Source organism: Coenobita brevimanus, chromosome 97 (assembly GCF_032717465.1).
Source record: "Coenobita brevimanus isolate Jiangsu-jjx chromosome 97, ASM3271746v2, whole genome shotgun sequence".
NCBI classification, from domain to species: domain Eukaryota; kingdom Metazoa; phylum Arthropoda; class Malacostraca; order Decapoda; family Coenobitidae; genus Coenobita; species Coenobita brevimanus.
Genome location: NC_137050.1, coordinates 18,432,722 through 18,452,811, shown reverse-complemented (window position 1 = coordinate 18,452,811; position 20,090 = coordinate 18,432,722). Strand labels below are relative to the sequence as shown.

Genomic DNA, 20,090 nt, shown 5'->3' with positions numbered 1-20,090 from the left:
GTTCAATAACAAATGTTCCCGAAACAAACTCATGCAGTACACGGCTGACTTCTCGTCGAGAAGCAAACGCAACGTGGAAAGGAAGGTTATGTTTACCCCCAAGTTTGCAGAAATCGACCGATCCACGTTGATTTGATATCGACAGCAACGTGCAGCTGGTGTGATGGTACGTGGAACGGAGCTGAAGGCTGCCGCTGAGAAGTTCGCAAGGCTTCACGATGCCCTAGACTTCAAGGCATCCGAGGGTTGGCTCTTCGCGTTCAAGTTGCGACATGGCCTTACTAACCGTAAAGCACATGGCGAAGCATTGGACGCTAACGAGGATGGAGGTGACGAGTTTCGGCACAAGGTGAAAGGCTCGATCGACAGGGAGGGCCTAACTCTCGGTCAAGTCTACAATGCTGACGAAACTGGCCTATTCTATCGCTCGCTGCCAACGAACACTCTAGCCAAGGAGACGGAGAAGCTGGTACCTGGCCGCAAGCTTTCCAAGGAACGGATATCTGCTTTGTGTTGTGCCAGTGCTAACGGCATGCACCGGCTTAAGCCCGTTGTTGTTGGCCGTGCAAAGCAGCCTCAGTGCCTTCGTGGGGGTGATGGATGTCCTTCCTGTCGTCTGGTACCATTCTTTGAAAGCATGGTTCACAGCTGTGATTTTCAAAGACTGGTTTCACCGTCACTTTGTCAAGGAGGTCATCCATTACCAGACGAAGACACTGGGAATCCCTCGCGACCAGGTAAAGGCTCTCCTTCTGCTCGACAATGCACCTGCCCACCCGTGCGACAAGGACTTGGTTGCTGAGAATGGCCGTATTAGGTCATGTTTCTGCCACCTAATACGACTGCTCTCATTCAACCCATGGACCAAGGAGTGATCGTGGCAACAAAGCGCCTATACCGTCGGAAGTTCCTGGACGAGGTGATGGTTGTTCTCGAGGACGAGCGCAGGGAAGGACAGGACACACGAGGCAAGCGGACTTTGGAAAACCTTCGCCGCTACAACATCAAGTCTGCGCTGTACAACTGGGCTAGTGCATAGAAGGAAGTCCCTGTGAAAACTCTTGAAAATGGTTGGTCTCGTCTGCTTCTTGGAACGGATGTGGAGTACGATTTTCTAGGGTTTGACGTGGATGACTTCCATGCACGGCTACATACGCACGGCGACGATGTTGATGTGGACGATGTTCGTGAGTGGTTGGACGACGACGAGGGCGATCCTGGGTATCAGACGTTGTCTGATATCGAGACTGCGTCTTCGGTTGCTGGTGTCAGTACAGAACTTGAAGATTCCAACGACGAAGGCGACGATGATGCGGACTCCTCTCAACAGGACACTACTCCAGCCATCCCCAAGCTTAGCGCACTCCGGGAACATCTAGAGTTCGTTCTAGACTACCTGGAACACCCGGACTGCGACAGGGAGATGGGGCCCTTGGGACTCGTGGAGGAAGTGCGTGCTTTCAGGCAGCGCATCATCAATCGTAAGAATCGTCGTTCCTTGCGTCAGTCAACGATTGACAGTTTTTTCAGGCCCGTGACCCCCGGTGTGCCCAGCCCTGGCTCCACTCCGTTGCCTTCCCAAGACAGGCCCTCATGCTCCGAGCCACAGCCCAGCACATCAGCCACGGTGGAGTCACCGCTCGACATGAGTTTGCGGCTTTCTTCAGAGTCCTCTGCAGTGGGTACGCCATCACCACGGCCCAGCGATGCACCCCTAGGTCGCCTGCCAGTGATACTCTCGGACTCTGACAGTGAATAAACAGCAAGAACTTCTCCACTAGACCACACGGGAATTTTGAGTGTTGTGCAGTGAAAAAAACGGTGTATTGTGTTAAGGTTTTCAAGTTGAGAGAAAAGACTCAGTGGAAAATAAATTTAACATAAATAGACTTCTTTGTTTTGGCTTTTGAAAATGGGAAAAAAATGGGAAAAGTTAAAGTGCAACACTAAGTTACAATGGAGAATTATTTGGACAAAAGTGATCACTGTGAAGAGAACGGACTTCTGTGTGTTATTGACTAAGTTCAGTGCAAGACTTCAGGAAGAGTGTACTGCAAGTGCTTCAGGAAATCGTTCTTACTGTCAGAGTCCGAGAGGAGGCGGTTATTCATCGAGGTGGCCAGGGACTTGCTGTAAGTAGCCAGAATGTTTCATACTGTACTTTTTTCCATACTAGACTTACCAGAATGTTTCATACTGTACATTTTTCGATACTATACTTACCTCATTTCACTCTTTAATGTCCTTTATTGGTGTGAATAGGGTGTTAGTAGCTATGCATGTGCAGTAGGAATGTGTTTTTCTGAGTTAGGCTAGGTTAGGGTCCATAAGTACCAGAATGTTTATTAATGTATGAACATACTTCTAAACCCTTATTTTATGTTTCTTTTGCATTTATTTCAGTCATTTATGTGCCTTATTGGTGTGATTTGGGTCTTAAATAGGTGCTATGCATGTCCAGAGGGAGTTGTATAGGTGTTTCTCTGAGTTAGGGTCCATAAGTAGAAGTCCATAAGCTGGGGCCCACTATGCGGACAAAACCAATAACCAATGGCTCTATTACGTCGGATATTGGAGTGATTGCTGTATATTTTTTTTTTCCAGGATAAATTACAATAGGCCTTCACTATAACATACCAATTAGGGGGAAGTCTGCTCTGATAAAGCTGATACTCTTTTATATCTGATGGTTCCTTCCCCTGCGAAGTGGGATTTCAAGCACATATTGGAAAATGAATGAGTGAAAAACCATATTACAGTGCTAAAGAATGAAAACTATACCCATTTTACACTAACTTGGTCCATAATTTCACATCCTTATCATAGTGTGCCTTCATGACGAGTACAGTATTACAGCACTGTAGTCTGTTCTTAAAGTTTGGCAGTCATGATGGGGAGAGGGCAGTTTCAGGCCAGGTTGGGGTAAAAAGGGTAGGAAACACATGTGTTGTACACTGTACCTGCATAGATGGATGTACACTGTTCACATTGCCACCCTTATTGTATGCTGTACACAGAGTTAACTGTCATTCATTGTCACTCAGCAAAGATGGCTTCTGGTGGCTCTTGCGTCACATCTATCATAGAGAGTCCTGAGGTGCTTGCGGTTGGGGTCCTAGAGGCTGTACTGCTGGATCTTGAAGCTGTGTGGAGGCTGGCTAAGGATGTTGATGCTACAGACACAGTGGAAGTCTGACTGTGTGGAGCCGCTTGGCAGCAGGAGAGTGCAAAGGCTTGAAAAAACTTGGAGATCTTAGCCTGGATCTGACTTGGCTGCTGCAACTGCATTAACTCCAGCCTGATGAGCCACATGACATCATAATGTTGAGCCAGAGGTCCTCTAGCTTTGTCATTGGTAGTCAGGATTGTGTCTGCAGCATCAGTGGCTGCAGCTAGAGACAGTCCAGGTGCCTCCACCTCCCTTTTTTCGTCTTCCACCTTTGCTGATGTCTTGTCCTGTAGTTCAGCCATAATCTCCCCTTCTGTCTGGTGATGGTAGGCTGGCACACCAATATCTTCATCAAGTTACTCTTGCAGCTCCTCCTCAGCAGGGTTCTCTTACCAATCAGATCTCAACATTTCTGCCCTCCTTAGTGGCTCACAGACCTTAATATCATGTTGTGGTGCTAGAATCTTGGAGGTTCTGAGGAGTATACACCAACCATTCTTTAGTGTGGCAAGCGACGCTTTCTTCCATGCCTCTGCCCAGTTGAGGGTGAGTGATGGTGTATTTCTTGAAACTGTGCTGTAGACCTATACACCTTGCAAGGAATTATATGAGACATGCTGTTAGTGGTACTGTTTTTACCTTACAGTGTTTTACTGTATTGTTAACATTCCATAAAGTCAGTTGTCTAGCTCTTAAATAACCATGAATGTACTTCAACAGAGGACATAGAGTTCAGCCATGAAGCCACCATGCTGCTAATTAATGGTATCAGAAAGAGGTACCACGAGCTGACATCTAACAACCGGGCCCGACCACAGGTATATCGGGAACTACATGAAGAACTTACAAGGCATGGCTACAATTTCTCATTGGAGAGGATTAGACGCAAGTGGAATAATCTCCTTGGTACATATAAACGAGTCAAGAAAGAATTTTCACCAAAGAAACCACCATGGGAATATTATCAGGTAAATAATATTTTGATTCTTCAAACATTTTGGCATTTCAAAGTTAGCACTTTTACTTTAATGTGTTAAATTTTAAAATTTTCAGAGATAACTCTAGAGCAAAATTCTTTGTGTTTTGCTTCACGGTTCTGTGAATTGTCCATAACTTATTTACATCCTCATACAGAATTGTGTTTATTGTGAGAATACTTTGCTGCAGAATCAGTCTGCCTTTAGTCCTCATCATTCTTATTGTTATGCAGTACGGCAAAGTTTTATTTTAAGAAACACTTGACGTATTGATGTCCTTTTTGCAAAAATAGGGCTCCATGACAATAATTCACAGCCACTATGTGATTTAACTATCATGAGGAAGAGGATGGGTCATTACTGGACTGTAATCCCAAATATATACAGTATTATTGTACAGTGCAAGTAGAAGAGGGTGAAAATACGAGTGATGTCAGGGGATGTTGCCATACAGTATTTAGACAGTCATTGTCTAGGCTGAGACTATCATGATAGCAATTTCCACACATCTAATTAACTGTAATGCAACCATTGCCTTGGTGGTTCATGCAGGTTCATTATCAGCCATTGTAAATGTTGGGTGTGATACCCTGGCCCAGAGAAAAGCATTGCAAAGGATGGCCACATGAAATGTGTGAGTACTGAATTATCATATGATTAAGGATGAAATATTGGCCTCCCAAAACTGATGACACAATCTGTAAGTCATTTTTGCTATCACTAGATGATTACATTCAATTTAGGGATGATGGTGTGCAATGGAGGGGTAATGAAGGCTAGCCTATATGTAACCCCTCTAGTTATATATTAAAAAAAAAAAATCTTATTTCTAAGGTGAGTAGAATCATCTGGAAATAGCAAGAACTGAATAATACACAATTGTCCAACCATATTTGCAGGTTAATAAACTATCTCAAAATACATTAGTTTTACCTGAATTGGTTTTGGGAGTGTGCAAGAAGGAATGCAGTGCCAAGAAACGTGACACACAGGTGAAGTACGCTGTGAAACGGCTGAAAAATGGGAAGCATCGGGGGTTGATAAGGTGTATGCAGAGATGATTAAGTGTAGTTGAGAGAGTGGAATGAAGTGCTTGTTGGAGATATGTAAGACATGAATGATTGAAACTGTGCCAGCAGAGTGGAAAAAGGCTGTGATCGTACCCCCTGTACAAAAATAAAGGTGAGCGAAGTGAGTGCAAGAATTATCGTGGCATAAGTTTATTGAATGTTGTATGGAAGGTATATGGAAGAATTATTATGGAGAAAGTAAAAGAGATATCAGAAGTCTTAGTGAGTGATGAACAGGGTGGCTTTAGGAGTGGCAGAGGATGTGTGAATCAAATATTTGCAGTAAGACAGATAGTGGAGAAGGCTTGTGAGGACTATAAGGTGTTTATGGCATTCATGGATATGGAAAAGCATATGACAAAGTACAGAGGATTGTGGAATGTTTTGCGCATGTACGGTGTAGATGGTAAGCTGCTAGGTGCTGTCAAGTGTTTTTATGATGGTAGTGAAGCATGTGTAAGGGTAGATGGGCATCTAAGTGAATGGTCCACGATTGGTATGGGCGTGCGACAAGGTTGTGTGATGTTATGGTTGTTCAATATATATATAGATGGGATGATGAGAGATGTCAAAACATGAGTAATGAAGAGGGGGATGGCATTGGTAATAAATGAATGGAATGTCTCAAATTTGTTGTATGCTGATCATGCAGTACTACTTGCAAATACCGGACAAGAACATGGTAGACTGGTGCAGCTTTGCTGATGTCTGTGAGCATCGCACCTTGAAAGTACTGTAAATGTAGAAAAGAGTAAAGTGATGGTTATTGAGAGAGGAGGTGGCTCCCAGTGTGATGTTACAGTGAATGGAGGGAGACTGGAATTGGTGAGAGAGTTCAGACACCTGGGTACAGTGATAGATGAGGGAGGAATATATGCAAAAGAAGTGGAAAGTAGCTGGTGCAATGAAGGCCTTAATAAGAAACAGAGGCGTGAGTGTTGCAGCTGCACAAGGCTTACATGAAGGAGTGTTAGTGTCATCTAACATATGGATGAGAGTCTATGGTGTGGCATGAAAATGAAATCATGAGTGAAAGCAGTGGAGATGCGACTGCTGAGGAATGTATGTGGATAGGATACGAAATGTGATTTGTGAAAGATGTGGAGTGAGGAAGTCTGTGGACACCAGAATCGAAGAGAGTTTACTGAGATGGTATGATCATGTGGAGAGAATGGATAACCACAGAGTGATGAAAAAGGTATATCTGAGTGAATTTGAAGGAGGGAGGAGGCGAGGTAGGCCAAGGAAAAGGTGGAGGGATATGGTGGATGAGTTTGTCAGGAAGAGAGCTCTGTAAGTCGGTGAGGCTAGGGAACTGACAAAGAGATTGAGCTGGCTAGATGAATATTATAAGGAGAAGCATATCATCAGGGATTTGGCACCCCTCTTTAATGTGACATCATCTGGATTGACTCTATCGGATACGTTTATGCGAAGCCACATAACATGATGAATGTTTTTGGCGTATCAGATTGAGCCAGGATTCTGGTGGCTTTAATGTGAGTGAATGGAAGCGTGGCCCAATGGATTGGGCAAATTTGGATTGTCTGGACGTTGCTACTCCTCACCCTGCTGTAGGGTGGGAAAGGAGGTCCGGATGGTGATGATATTTATGTGTTGGGAGAGTTGAATGCTTTTGATCACGAAGGAGGAAGTGGAGAAGGCAGTAAAGGAGATGAAAACAGGGAAAGCTGCAGGTATGGATGGATGTGCTGTGGAATGCCTGAAGGGTGGTGGAGTGACTATTGTTGACTGGTTAGTAAGATTGTTGAATGTGTGCTTTGTGAAAGGTATGGTGCTAGTTGACTGGGCAAGTGCTTGTGTGGTCCTGTTGTATAAAGGCAAGGGTGATAAGTATGAATGTACAAGCTTTAGGGGTATAAGTCTCTTGAGTGTCATAGGTAAGGTGTATGGTAGAGTGTTAATTATGAGAGTTAGAGAGGGTACAGAGAGAGTGATTGGTGATGAGCAGTGTGGCTTTAGGAGAGGGAGAGGATGCGTGGATCAGGTGTTTGCTGTGAGACAAGTGTGTGAAAAGTATTTAGCGAAAGGCAAGGATGTGTTTTGGGTATTCATGGATTTAGAGAAAGCATATGATAGAATTGAAAGGGAGGTTTTGTGGACTGTTTTAAGATTGTATGGACTTGATGGTAGGTTACTAAAAAGGGTGAAGAGTTTTTATGTAAATAGTAGAGCGTGTGTTAGAGTGGGAAATGCTGTGAGTGATTGGTTTCCTGTGGGAATGGGGCTGCGACAGGGATGTGTGATGTCGCCTTGGTTGTTTAATATTTATATGGATGGTGTTGTAAGGGAGGTGAATGCAAGAGTTTTAGGTGGAGGTCTGAGTCTGGTGAATGTTAATGGTGGAGAGTGGAATCTGAAGCAGCTGCTGTTTGCAGATGATACTGCACTGGTGGCTGATTCAGAGGAGAGATTGAGACAGTTGGTAGAGGAGTTTTGGAAGGGTGTGTGAAAGGAGGAAATTGAAAGTAAACGAGAATAAGAGTAGTGATGAAGTATACGAGGTTGATAGATGGTAGGGGGAAGAATATAGTTTTGAATGGTGAGTTGCTTGAGGAGGTAGAGTGTTTTAAATATTTAGGGTCACATGTTTCTGTGGATGGAAGAATAGATGCAAAAGTGAAGTTTAGAATGAATGAAGTAGGAAAGGTGCTGGGAGGAATGAAAAAAGTGTTTAGATGTCTTTCACTTAGAATGGATGTAAAGAAAAGGCTGTTTGAGGGTGTTGTGGTACCGATTGCGTTATATGGGGCTGAAACATGAAATATGGGTGTAGCAGAGAAGAAAAGTTTGAATGTAATGGAGATGAGGTGTCTGAGGAGTATGTGTGGAGTGACGCGTATGGATCGAGTGCGAAATGATGAAGTGTGAAGGAGAACTGTAGTTGTTCAGATGGCAGATAGAGTTGAGCAGAGGGTGTTGCGATGGTTTGGCCATATGGAGAGAATGGATAATGAGCAATTGGTGAAAAAGATAACTAGATCTGATGTGAGAGGTGTAAGGCTGAGAGGGAGACCACAAATAGGATGGATGGACAGTGTGAAGAGAGCACTGGATGCGAGAGGGATGTCTGTTGAGCAAGGAAGAGTGGCTGTGCATGACAGAAATAAATGGAGAGAAATTGTGAATGAATAAATGATGATGCAGCCCTGTGGGGATATTCTCCTGCATTTGGTCTGATCAGCTAGTCAGGTCAGGTGCGGGTAAGGGGATGGGTCTATTGTGATGCGGCAGGGGCAAACCAGCTCTGCTGTCGGGCCTTGCTGCGGATGTCACTGATTGCACTGCGCAGTTGACCCATGTGCAGTGTGGTGTGGTGAGGATCTGTTCCTTCTCCCCTTTGGGGCTAAGATGCAAATGAATGTGTATGAATGGATGAGTAAATGGGGAGTGTGTCGTCCTGTCTCGGCTACCTCCCTTTCCTTGGGGAAAGCAGCCTAGGTATACAGATAGATAGATAGATAGATAGATAGATAGATATATATATATATATATATATATATATATAGTAATCCCTCTAATATCCGAACGCCCAATATCCGAACATCCCCACTAACCGGACATAATCGTCCCGGGATCCAACATTCCCAAAATGGGCCAAAAACCGCAAAAAATTAGAAAAAAATCTGACTTTTTTCCCTCCCGTAATTTGAAATTGCCGCGTGGCGCCAAACAGCTGTTACACCATGGTCCCTTCAGCCCTTCCTTCCTCCCCCTCCCCCCTCCCCTGTCAGGGTTGCCATTTGGTATTTTTCATTACCAAGTGTGGGCCAATTTGGTAATGAAAAATTCGTTTGGTAATGAATCAGAATAATGCATTACCAAATGGATTTTTCACATGTATGAGGATACACAGGATGGAGATGGTGAATTGTTTGCTCTCTCTGATTATTCTGCTACCCTACATAACGTGAAAATAATCAACATGGTGTTAATTATAAGGAGAGTGATTACATGTATTTCCACTTGTATATATAATTAGTGAAGAATAAATGCTAGCTTTACGAATTTGGTAATGAAAGTTGAGGAGATTGGTAATGTTGCCGTTGCGATCTGGCAATTCTGTTACCCCGCCATCATCAACAGTCACAGCCAAACTCCGATCAAAAGCAGATGCTTATAGCAGTGCAAGCCACAGGTGCTTGTTTTTTGTGAATAAACAGTGAACAAACTGCAATACCTCGCCACTAGAACACATGGGAATTTACAGTGTTGTGCAGTGTTAAGAAATTAGAATTTAGAGTGCAGAGGATTAACTGTGGACTGCAAACTGTCGGTTCAAACCAGTCCAGGAGCCAGGGACTTGTAAGTACCCAGAATGTTTAATATTGTATAAACTCACCTCTAAAACCTCATTTTATGGTTCTTTTGCATTTATTTCAGTCTTTTATGTCCCTTATTGGTGTGATTTGGGTCTTAAGTAGGTGCAATGCATATCCAGAGGGAGTTGTATAGGTGTTTTTCTGAGTTAGGGTCCATAAGTACAAGTCCAGGAGGCTGGGGCCCAATATCCGGACATGCCTTTGGCTCTATTACGTTGGATATTGGAGGGATTACTTATATATATATACAGTACCCTTGCGTCCAACACGTGTTTGTCCAGCACAGAGAGCAAAAAATTAGTACGATATAATACGATTTAAGTACTGTAAAACGGGTGTGTAAGCATAATACTGACGGAACTCCGAGTAGTGGGCGAAATCAGCAGAGTTCACCTCTATCACGATCACCCCTGGCCCAACACAGTCATACTGGATGTTCCCGTGATGCTGACAGCCAATCAAAACTTCCGATCAAGTAGCCTTCCCCGCCTGCTATCGTGACGTGATTGTGATGTCACCCAATGAAAAATGCTTCTGCTCTCATGTGATGTTTTGTTTAAATTTCTCCCACCAGAGCGCCACTCAGTCGCATAATTCGGATTGGACGGTGCCTTTTTCTCGCTGCATTTTCTGCCCTTGCTACTCCATTTTCCCCTGCTCAGGATGCCTAGGAAGCCTTCTGAGAACCTCAAGAAACGGCGACACCTCCCTCAGGCCACCAAGCTAGAATTCATCGAGAGGCAGAAGAACAGGGAGAGGAATTTCAAAGGATTTATGAGGGAGGTTGAGGAGGAGGAGCAGCCATTATCCACTAGTGATGCCAGCAGCCATCCTCCAGGGACCCAGTAGGACTACCTACAGCCTCAGATATCACCTTCCATTCCCAGCAAGCCCACCAACACTATTCTTAAAGGTTAGTTGTCATTCATAGTACAGTACCATTTATTATAATTATAGTAGTACCAAAATATGTATAGGTATATGATAGGTATTTAGGGTGACTTTTCCTAGGGTTGCTGACATAATTCATTTTTCCCCATAAGCTCTGTTGTTTGTCCAACATGTTTTTGGTCCAACACGGGACCCATGCAAGACAATAATACCGTGTTAGATGCGAGGGTACTGTGTATAGGTGGGGGCGCCCACCATCCACTCACTTGATGTAGTGCTGCTCTCGGGTGTCTGCCCTTTCCTCTCCTCCTTCCTTCTTTCCATCCATCCTCTTCTGTCTTTCTTCCCTTCATTCTTTCCTCTTTCTTCTACCTGCGGGTATCTTTTCACTCTCTCTTGTGTCTTTCTTTCTTTCATTCTTTCCTCTTCCTTCTGCCTGTGGGTGACTCTACACTGAGTGACAAGCCAAATGGTTTCCTGTACACCAGGAAACCATTTACTATGCAGGGTGGTAACCATATAACCAAATTTTGGCTCCTGGTGGTTTAGTGGGTAATAAAGGTGCTCCAGTCGGATTGAGCCGGTGAAGGTTTATATCCAAGGGATGGTTGGGGTTTATTGCTCCCGTAATGCCACTCAAGGATGAGTGAGGCTGGTCACCCTCATCTTAAATGCCAGGACCAACTTTCCTAGCCCCAGGCTCCTACGCTTCTCATGGGGCAACGTAGGATTAGATGATGGATGGATATATATATATATATATATATATATATATATATGTCTATCTATCTGTCTATTGCCAGATGCCTCAATCCGATTTGGGGTGGCCACAAACAAATCGCCTCCAAGTCGCCCTGTCCCCCACCATTTCACTGCCCTGCTCCCAACTCACACACCCCTCTCTCATATACCTCTCCACCCCATCCCTCCATCTCATCCTCGGCCTCCCCCTCCCTCTTCCCCCCTCCACCTCACTCACATACACTCTCTTCCTCATATATATATATATATACATATATATATATATATATATATATATATATATATATATATATATATATATATATATATATATGTATGTATGTATATTGTTACTAGCGTAGTTAACCCCAGTAGCGAATGGGTGGAATAGAAAATAAGTGATAACGTAAGGAGACAGACGAGCCATCAAGACAATAAATTCTTTTCCTTATCAGTTTTGCAGGCTGTAAGGGTAATCCTTATCCCCAGCTGTGTTTACTTAGCGGTCACTGGACTGATAACACACCAGATGTTTTTCTCACAAATTATGCAGAAAATCCCTCTTGTCCTTGAACTGTGGGTGCAGCTTATAGTGTGGGAGGAGCTAAAACAGAGTATATGCCATTAGAAGCCTAAATAACATTTGCTCTGTCTTCATAATGGCACGTCAGTGGTCTTGTGTAATTTGTGTAACTTTGCCATTGGCTCCCCTTCATAGCAGGTGCCTCTGTATTTGGTGAGTGGCTGTAGATATTCCATAAGACAGCCTAGTGGTTAATTAGCTGAGAGAGGCGGAGTAAGTCTGCTTTATAAGGTCGAGGAAAATGTGAAGAGACACATTTAGTCTCATTTTGTACACACATTCCTTTACACATTTTGTCTCATTTTTTGTACATTTTGTCATTTGTACACATTTGTTCACATATACTGTCATGGTACACTTTTGTCCCATTGTGTTACACTTTTCCCCAGCATTACTCAATACTTGACTTTGATTACAAAACACACTATTCGTGCACACTACAGTGATCCCTCCAATATCCGATGTAATAGAGCCAAAGGCATGTCCGGATAGTGATCCTGTCCGGATATTGGGCCCCAGCCTCCTGGACTTGTACTTATGGACCCTAACTCAGAAAAACACCTATACAACTCCCTCTGGACATGCATAGCACCTATTTAAGACCCAAATCACACCAATAAGGGACATAAAAGGCTGAAATAAATGCAAAAGAACCATAAAATGAGGTTTTAGAGGTGAGTTTATACAATATTAAACATTCTGGGTACTTACAAGTCCCTGGCTCCTGGACTGGTAGTTATGGACCCTAACCTAGCCTAACTCAGAAAAACACCTCCCTACTGCACATGCATAGCACCTAAGACACTATTCACACCAATAAGGGACATAAAAGAGTGAAATGAGGTGTTAGAGGTAAGTATGGAAAATACAGTACAGTATAATATGAAACATTCTGGGTACTTACAGCAAGTCCCTGGCTATCTCGATGAATAACCCGCCTCCTCTCAGACTCTGACAGTAAGAAGGAGTTCCTGAAGCACTTGCAGTACACTGTTCATGAAGTCTTGCACAGAACTTAGTCATTTGCACTCAGAATTCCAGTCTCTTAACACTGCGCACTCTTGTCTTACTTGCGCTCCATTGTACCTTAATGAAATAAGTGTTGCACTCTGCACTTTAAGTCTTTCCACTCATAAAACCATTTTCTAAACAAAACACACTCAAGTTAATTTACGTTACATTGACAGTCCATTAAATCTTTGTCTTTTCACTCAGAACTCAAATTCCTTAACACTATGCACTGTTTTTTTTTCACTGCACAACACTGTACATTCCTGTGTGGTCTAGTGGAGAAGTTCTTGGCGTCTAATCATTGTCAGAGTCTGAGAGTAGCACATGCAGGTGACCTATTGGTGCGTCGCTGAGTCGTGGTGATGGCGTACCCACTGCAGACGACTCTGAAGAGAGGTGCAAACTCACGTCGAGTGGTGACTCCACCATACCTGATGTGCTGGGCTGTGGCTCGGAGGATGAGGGCCTGTCTTGGGGAGGCAATGGAGTGATGCCAGGGCTGGGCACAGCGGGGGTCACAGACCTGAAAAAGCTGTCAATGGTTGATTGACACAAGGAACGACGATTTTGACGATTAATGATGCACTGCCTGAAAGCGCGCACTTCTTCCACAAGTCCCAAGGGCCCCATCTCCCTGTCGCAGTCCGGGTGCTCCAGGTAGTCCAGAACGAACTCTAGGTGTTCCCGGAGTTCGCTCAGCTTGGGGATGGCTGGAGTAGTGTCACGCTGAGAGGAGTCCGCATCATCGTCGCCGTCCTCATCAGAATCTTCAAGCTGGGTACTGACACCTGCAACTGAAGATGCGATCTCGATATCAGACATGGTCTGATACCCAGGATCGCCCTCGTCGTCATCCAACCACTCACGCACTTCGTCCACATCAACATCGTTTCCATGCACACGTAGACGTGCATGGAAGTCATCCACGTCAAAACATAGGAAATCGTGCTCCACATCCGTTCCGAGAAGCAGATGAGACCAACCATTTTCTAGAGTCTTGACAGGGATTTCCTTCCATGCACTGGCCTAGTTGTAGATGGCAGACTTGATGTTGTAGCAGCGAATGTTTTCCAAAGTCCGCTGGCCTCGCGTGTCCCGTCCCTCCCTGCGTTCGTCCTCATCCTCGAGAACAACCATCACCTCGTCCAGGAACTTCCGTCGGTACAGCCTCTTCATTGCCATGATCACTCCTTGGTCCATTGGTTGGATGAGAGCAGTAGTATTAGGTGGCAGAAACATACACGTAATGCGCCCATTCTCAGCTACCAACTTCTTGTCGCACGGGCGGGCAGGTGCATTGTCGAGGAGAAGGAGAGCCTTTACCTGGTCGTGTGGGATTCCCAGTTTCTCCGTCTGGTAATGGATGACCTCCTTGATGAAATGGTGGTGGAACTAGTCTTTGAAGATCTGGGCTGTGAACCACGCCTTCAAGGAATGGTACCAGACGACAGGAAGGACATCCATCACCCCATGAAGACACCGAGGCTGCTTTGCACGACCAACAATAACGGGCTTAAGCTGGTGCATGCTGTTAGCATTGGCACAACACAAAGCAGATATCCATTGCTTGCAGAGCTTGCGGCCAGGTACATGCTTCTCCATCTCCTCGGCTAGAGTATTCATAGGCAAAGAGTGATAGAATAAGCCAGTTTCGTCAGCGTTGTAGACTTGACCGAGAGTTAGGCCCTCCCTGTTGATCAAGCGCTTCATCTTGTGCCGAAACTCGTTAAATATAACAACACCAAACATCAATATAAATATGTAAAGGAAATAAAAACTCATTAATATCAAGTTTAGGAGTGTTTTATTGGGCCAAAGTGTGGGTTGTTGATTGTTGAATAACTACTGGGTGGCAGCCTAGGTCGCTGCCTTATCGTCTCTCCCCTGCTTCCTTTGTACTGTTGTAATAAGTTGTGGCTGGACACTGCCAAACACAAGAACCAGGCACAAAAACTAGTCAGGCAGGGTAGATGGTAGCTGTTGTCTGTGAGGTGGCGGTGTACACAATGACATCGTGACAAGATGGCCGCCAAGTGCTGAGCTGGATATGCACGGAATTTTGCATGGCAAGCGCCCACCAGATGCGGGGCTTTGTAAAGTTTCTAACCTGTTGCCAGATGTGAAACTGCCATATTAAATAATGCCAGACGCGAGGCCTGACTGTATATGCAACAGGTCAACTCTTGAACAGCCTTCCTCTGTCTGTATTTCCTGTGGCCTATGATCTCCAGTCTTTCAAACGCATTGTATCTAGGCATCTCAAAATATATGGATCTTGAATTTGGTTCACAGTTGTCTTGTTCGCTTTTTCTTGGAGGGGACAGGTTGCTGATTCCTGGCCTTTGGTTCCTTCTTCCTTGGAAAAAAATTAAAAAAGGGGAGGGAGGCTGGCAGGTGACTCTGGGAGACATACTGGGAGGGAAATACTTTAATTTTATCTGGCTGTTGGCATAGAATGGGCATTCAGGTATTTAACATTGGTTTTTGGTAGCATTTTTGTTAACTGGAGGGTGGTTATAGGGAGTGATGTTGTGGGTTTAAGGGCGAAAAGGGGAACTTGGGGCTTGAGGTTGGGATGGAATTATTTCCTTAAGTTGTTTTATTATACAGTGCAAAAAAAACTTACAACATGACAAGTGTCAGGAATGAAAGTTGTGGATTATATGCCTCAGGATTATACATTGAATATTGGTTGGTTAACATGTTCAGGATTGCATGGGAATAAGGAAGGTTGTCAGAGGACTTGAAGGAATGTTTCATTCTGTCATTGCAGAAAACAGGATATCAAAAAGGAAAATGGGAGTCATATGGGTAGCCATTAGCTTGATTAGTGTGGTACGGTAGTACAATACTGTATATAATATTACACAGTAGTAATTGATGGGATGGGAGACGTAAGGAAGTTTCAGTTTCAGTTTTAGGTGGAGGCGGTGGTTGAATTGATAGAGGGACGGCCATCAATCCTAATGGACCCAGGATCGAATCCCGGCTGGGGCAGGGAACAGTTTAAGGATTTGAATTTCCTAAAAGTAGACTTTCCTGATCTACCAAATGACCCACCGACATGTCATAAAATAACCCTCCTAATACCAATACACCAGTCCTGTATGAGATAGCCCTAGAATGTATTCAGTGCGGATGGTGGGTGTTAGCGCTGAAGTGGTGACATGTGGAGGTGTAGAAGGATTACTGGGCCTTGGGGTAGGTCACTGCCCCCCAGAGATAGGCCCTGAAGCCTTTGCCTAGAGTTGGACATGCTAAAAAAAAAAAAAAAAAAATGAAGAGTAGGATTAATTAACCTGTTCTGTACCGTGTCTGTATATATATGAACAAACCAATCATGTCAAAATTGCTGAGTCTGTATACAGTATACTGTATACGGACTAACTCATACTACCCTAAATTGCCGAGTCCGTATAAATACGGACACGGTTTTTTGCACATTTGCACAAAATTTCCTGAATCTGCCCTTAGTGTGTGACAGAAAATGGGATGACTGACACCTCTCCTCCCCTCCTGTGCCTTATACCAATATACAGTAATATAAAAAAAAAAAGTTGAATGTGATAATACGAACCACAACTTCCCATCATCGTAGTTTTGACTAAGGCCGCATTACACACACCAGGTTGCATTTCCACACTACAGACACTACATACATCCACCTACTTTACACCAAAATGGACTATCTTTCCACGTCAGCCACTGACAGTATCTGAAAGTAGCCATCTGACGCATATCTGGGTCACACTGCACTGCCAAAAATATTGTGCTTGCTCCTAACTTCTCCCAACTTCCAGTGGAAGTTGGAAAACTTCAAAGTGATGAACTAACTGATAGTGATGTGTAAATAGTGTATATAATGAAAGTAGTAAAAGTAAATGTAAGTAAGTAGAAGTAAATCATGAAATCAAGTAATGTAAGGAAAATAACATAAGAAATGTGTGATTTACTGTAACTAATGTGACTGTGTGCAACGTGAATGTTTATCGTACCCTGTGTGAATGTTCAAAGTGCCGTATACCAATATACTGTAGTATAAAAAGAACTGAATGTGAAAATATGTAAAATTAGCACGGAACCCCAACTTCCCATCATCATAATTTCATCTGTGGCTGCAGTATGTAAACCTGGTTGCATTTTACTACATGCATCCACCCACTCCACTCCAGATTGGACTGTCTATCCACATCAGCCGCTGTCAGTACAGTTTCTGAAAGTAGCCACCTGATGCAAATCTGGGCATCATGGACCAAAACACCTGTTTTCGGGCGGCAAACAGCCGAAGTGAGCACTTTTACTATCATTAGGCTTATTTTGACTGCTTTTCAGGTCTACTCATGGAAAAAAAAAAAAAAAAAGTTGAAAATTGCCAGCAGAGGTAGCCTTGCCACACAGAGGCTCGGCAATCTATGCACAAAATCTGACAAAGGCTTCGGTACTGAACAGGTTAAGGAGGTGTCAGTAATTGAAGAATATGGTCAGTTAAGGAAGGCAAGCACGTTTGTGAACCAAAGTTTTACTCTGAAAAAAGTAGTAGAGAAATATGTAGCAAGAAATAAGAGGATATATGTGCGATTGACGGTAAGAAACACATTTTTTGTGGTTTGGTTGACCTGTTATGTGGAGCCTAGAATTTCAAAGGCCTGAGTGATGAGTGGATGGATTTGTGAACCACTTCAAAGGATACTCTGTAGATAGCTCTCACATTTATACTTTTTGGGTCTTATTTCTTGATCATTCTTACCTCATGTATGTTCCATGGGATTTACCAGAGCTTTTAGCTTACCAGAGGCTTCGTGATTATGAAGATAACAGGATGTAGGAAATATTAAGGTACCTGAGGTTTGGTATATCCCTCATGAGTCCAGGGACTGAAAGAGAGAGGTTCTTTATCTACTACTGTAGCTAAGGAGTTGGGCTTATCAAGGAAACTTTCTTTTTAATAGATAATTAGGAGTGGCAAAGCAGTTTAGATGATTTGAGTGGTGGCTGGCCGCTGGTGGTGATATGCAATAGTGCCATTTTGACTGGTTGAAGCTCGCCTACCTTCAGTTTCCACCAACTTTCTTCCCTCTCCCTGCATTTCATTTCTTCTTTCACATTCATTATCATAACCAGTGTCCATTTCAAAGAGGTAGATGTGTAATGGTATAGAAATTACATAAATGGTGTAGTGTGGTGTGGTTGCTCTGGAAGGCCCTGTGTAAATTGTTCTGTCATCTCTTTTGAGCACACACTGCATTGTACTTTCAGCACCCCTTTCATCCCTGTTGCTGCTTTCTTGTGTCATATGCATTTACCTCATATCAAGTATATGTCCTTCAGCATTAGACATGTGCTAGCACTACCACCAAAGGAATTGGAGGAATGAGAGTCACCCGAAAGTGGTATGTGTTTACCCCTTGGAGGCTGGACAGAGACTAATTGTTGTGCACAGTTGAGATACCTTGAGTTTGAAGTCCCAAGATGTGGTCAGAGACATTTAAACCTGTTCAGGAGTGCTGTCACCTCATTCATGTTCATCATGTATATGTCCAGTCTTATAACATGACTCATATGATACAGTACAGTATATGTTGCATTTAATGTGTTAATATTGTACAAGGAGAAAGGAGGATATTTGCATCCATGCATATGTCATTTAGTCCATTACACTGCAAAACTGCAAATGTACAGTGATCCATTGGTTGTTGCACATAATTGGTACAAAACATGGTTTGTGATAACAGAATTGTGCAATAATGAAAACACAGAACCTATGGAATAAGGGCACAATAAGGAAGAAACACGTACCATAGAGAGACCTGAGCTGGGCTTAAGTAAGTGGTTCTGAGGCTAAATGATGGAGAGTTAGTGGCCTCCACCACCTGAGATTAACTCCTTGAGTAGGGTCTCATCTTTGAATCCCTCAGAGCCATCAGAAACCACAGACACTGCACCATTATTATCGGCAGAAACCTGCTCAGTTGCACGATAATGATGATATTAGCCAAAAAATGTGCTATAACAACAGGAGTGCAGATTTTCATTTTGCACCGATAACAAAAACTGCAATAACCAAGTGCACAAAAACCAAGGGATCACTGTATATATTTGTGGCAACAGTAGTACTGAACAGAGAATTAATGTGCATATTATTTTATTTTATTCATTTTTTTTTTTTTTTTCCAGGTACTTAGTGAATTCCTCCCAACAGACTCTTCCTATCCCAGTAGTACTGGGGCTTTTGTGAAGGTTACGGATGGAAGAAGTGGAGGGATGGTTGTGGAGAGTGGAGATGCCATGCAAGAAAGTTCTGGAACAAGAGTAACAGTTCACTTACCAACTTCATCCGTAGCCAAACAGGTGGAGCAAGGCAGTGGTAGGCAGGCTCTTCTTAACCAATACCTTCAGCATCTGTCTGATACGCAGGACTTCCACCACCATTACAAAAAAAGGAAAGAGAGGAGAGAGAGACTCAAATTAAAAGCATTACAAAAAATTGGAAAGGAACTTCAAATTATTGCTAAAACTCAATGTGAAATCCTTAAAAAGCAGGATCGTATATTAAGAGCCATCACTTCAGCTATGGAATAAGAACACTTGCTCCCTTCCGTATATTATGAATTATGAACTTCTGGAAATACAAATTATCGAAGAAGCATTTATTAGTTGTTTAAAGGGTGGGGGCGCTCACCATCCACTTACTCGATGTAGTGCCTGCCCTTTCCTCTCTTCCTTCTTTCCATCCTTTCACTTGTCTTTTTTTCCTTCATTCTTTCCTCTTCCTTCTGTCTAAGGGCGACTCTACACTGAGTGACAAGCTAAATGGTTTCCTGTACACCAGGAAACCATTTACTATGGTGGGAGGTAACCATATAACCAATTTATGGCACCTGTTGGTTTAGTAGGCAATTAAGGCTCTCCAATTGGATTGAGCTGGTGCAGGTTTATAACCAAGTGGTGGTTGGGGTTTACTGCTCAAGTAATGCCACTCAGGGATGAGTGAGGCTGGTCACTCTCCTCTTAAATGTCAGAACCAACTTGCCCGGCCCCAGGCTCGTACACTTCACATGGGGAAACACTGGATTGAATGATGATGATACAGAGATTAAAAAAAAAAAAATGTCCATTGCTTATTACAGATTAATGACTTAATGATCAGTTTACCAGAAGCAGCTGGTACAAGAGTGGTATTTCAGTTTCTACCTGTGTTCATGAATGATGTACATATTTGGTGTTCAGTATTAGTGAGTTTCAACTTAAAACTTTTGAACTGAGCCAGCTTTCAAAACCAGTGAAGTTCATAAGTAGGGGAACAGT

General features: G+C 43.4%; 1 protein-coding gene across 1 annotated transcript in view; it reads left to right on the top strand.

Moving 5' to 3' along the window:
- The window catches only part of LOC145413627 (uncharacterized), a 28,586-nt gene extending 9,222 nt beyond the window's left edge, over window positions 1–19,364 (top strand). The window contains exons 2-3 of the mRNA XM_080283288.1: window positions 3,890–4,137; window positions 18,960–19,364. Coding sequence (XP_080139414.1) covers window positions 3,890–4,137; window positions 18,960–19,364 — 653 coding nt within the window. The remainder of the gene's footprint in view (window positions 1–3,889; window positions 4,138–18,959) is intronic.
- The last annotated feature ends 726 nt before the right edge of the window (window positions 19,365–20,090 follow it).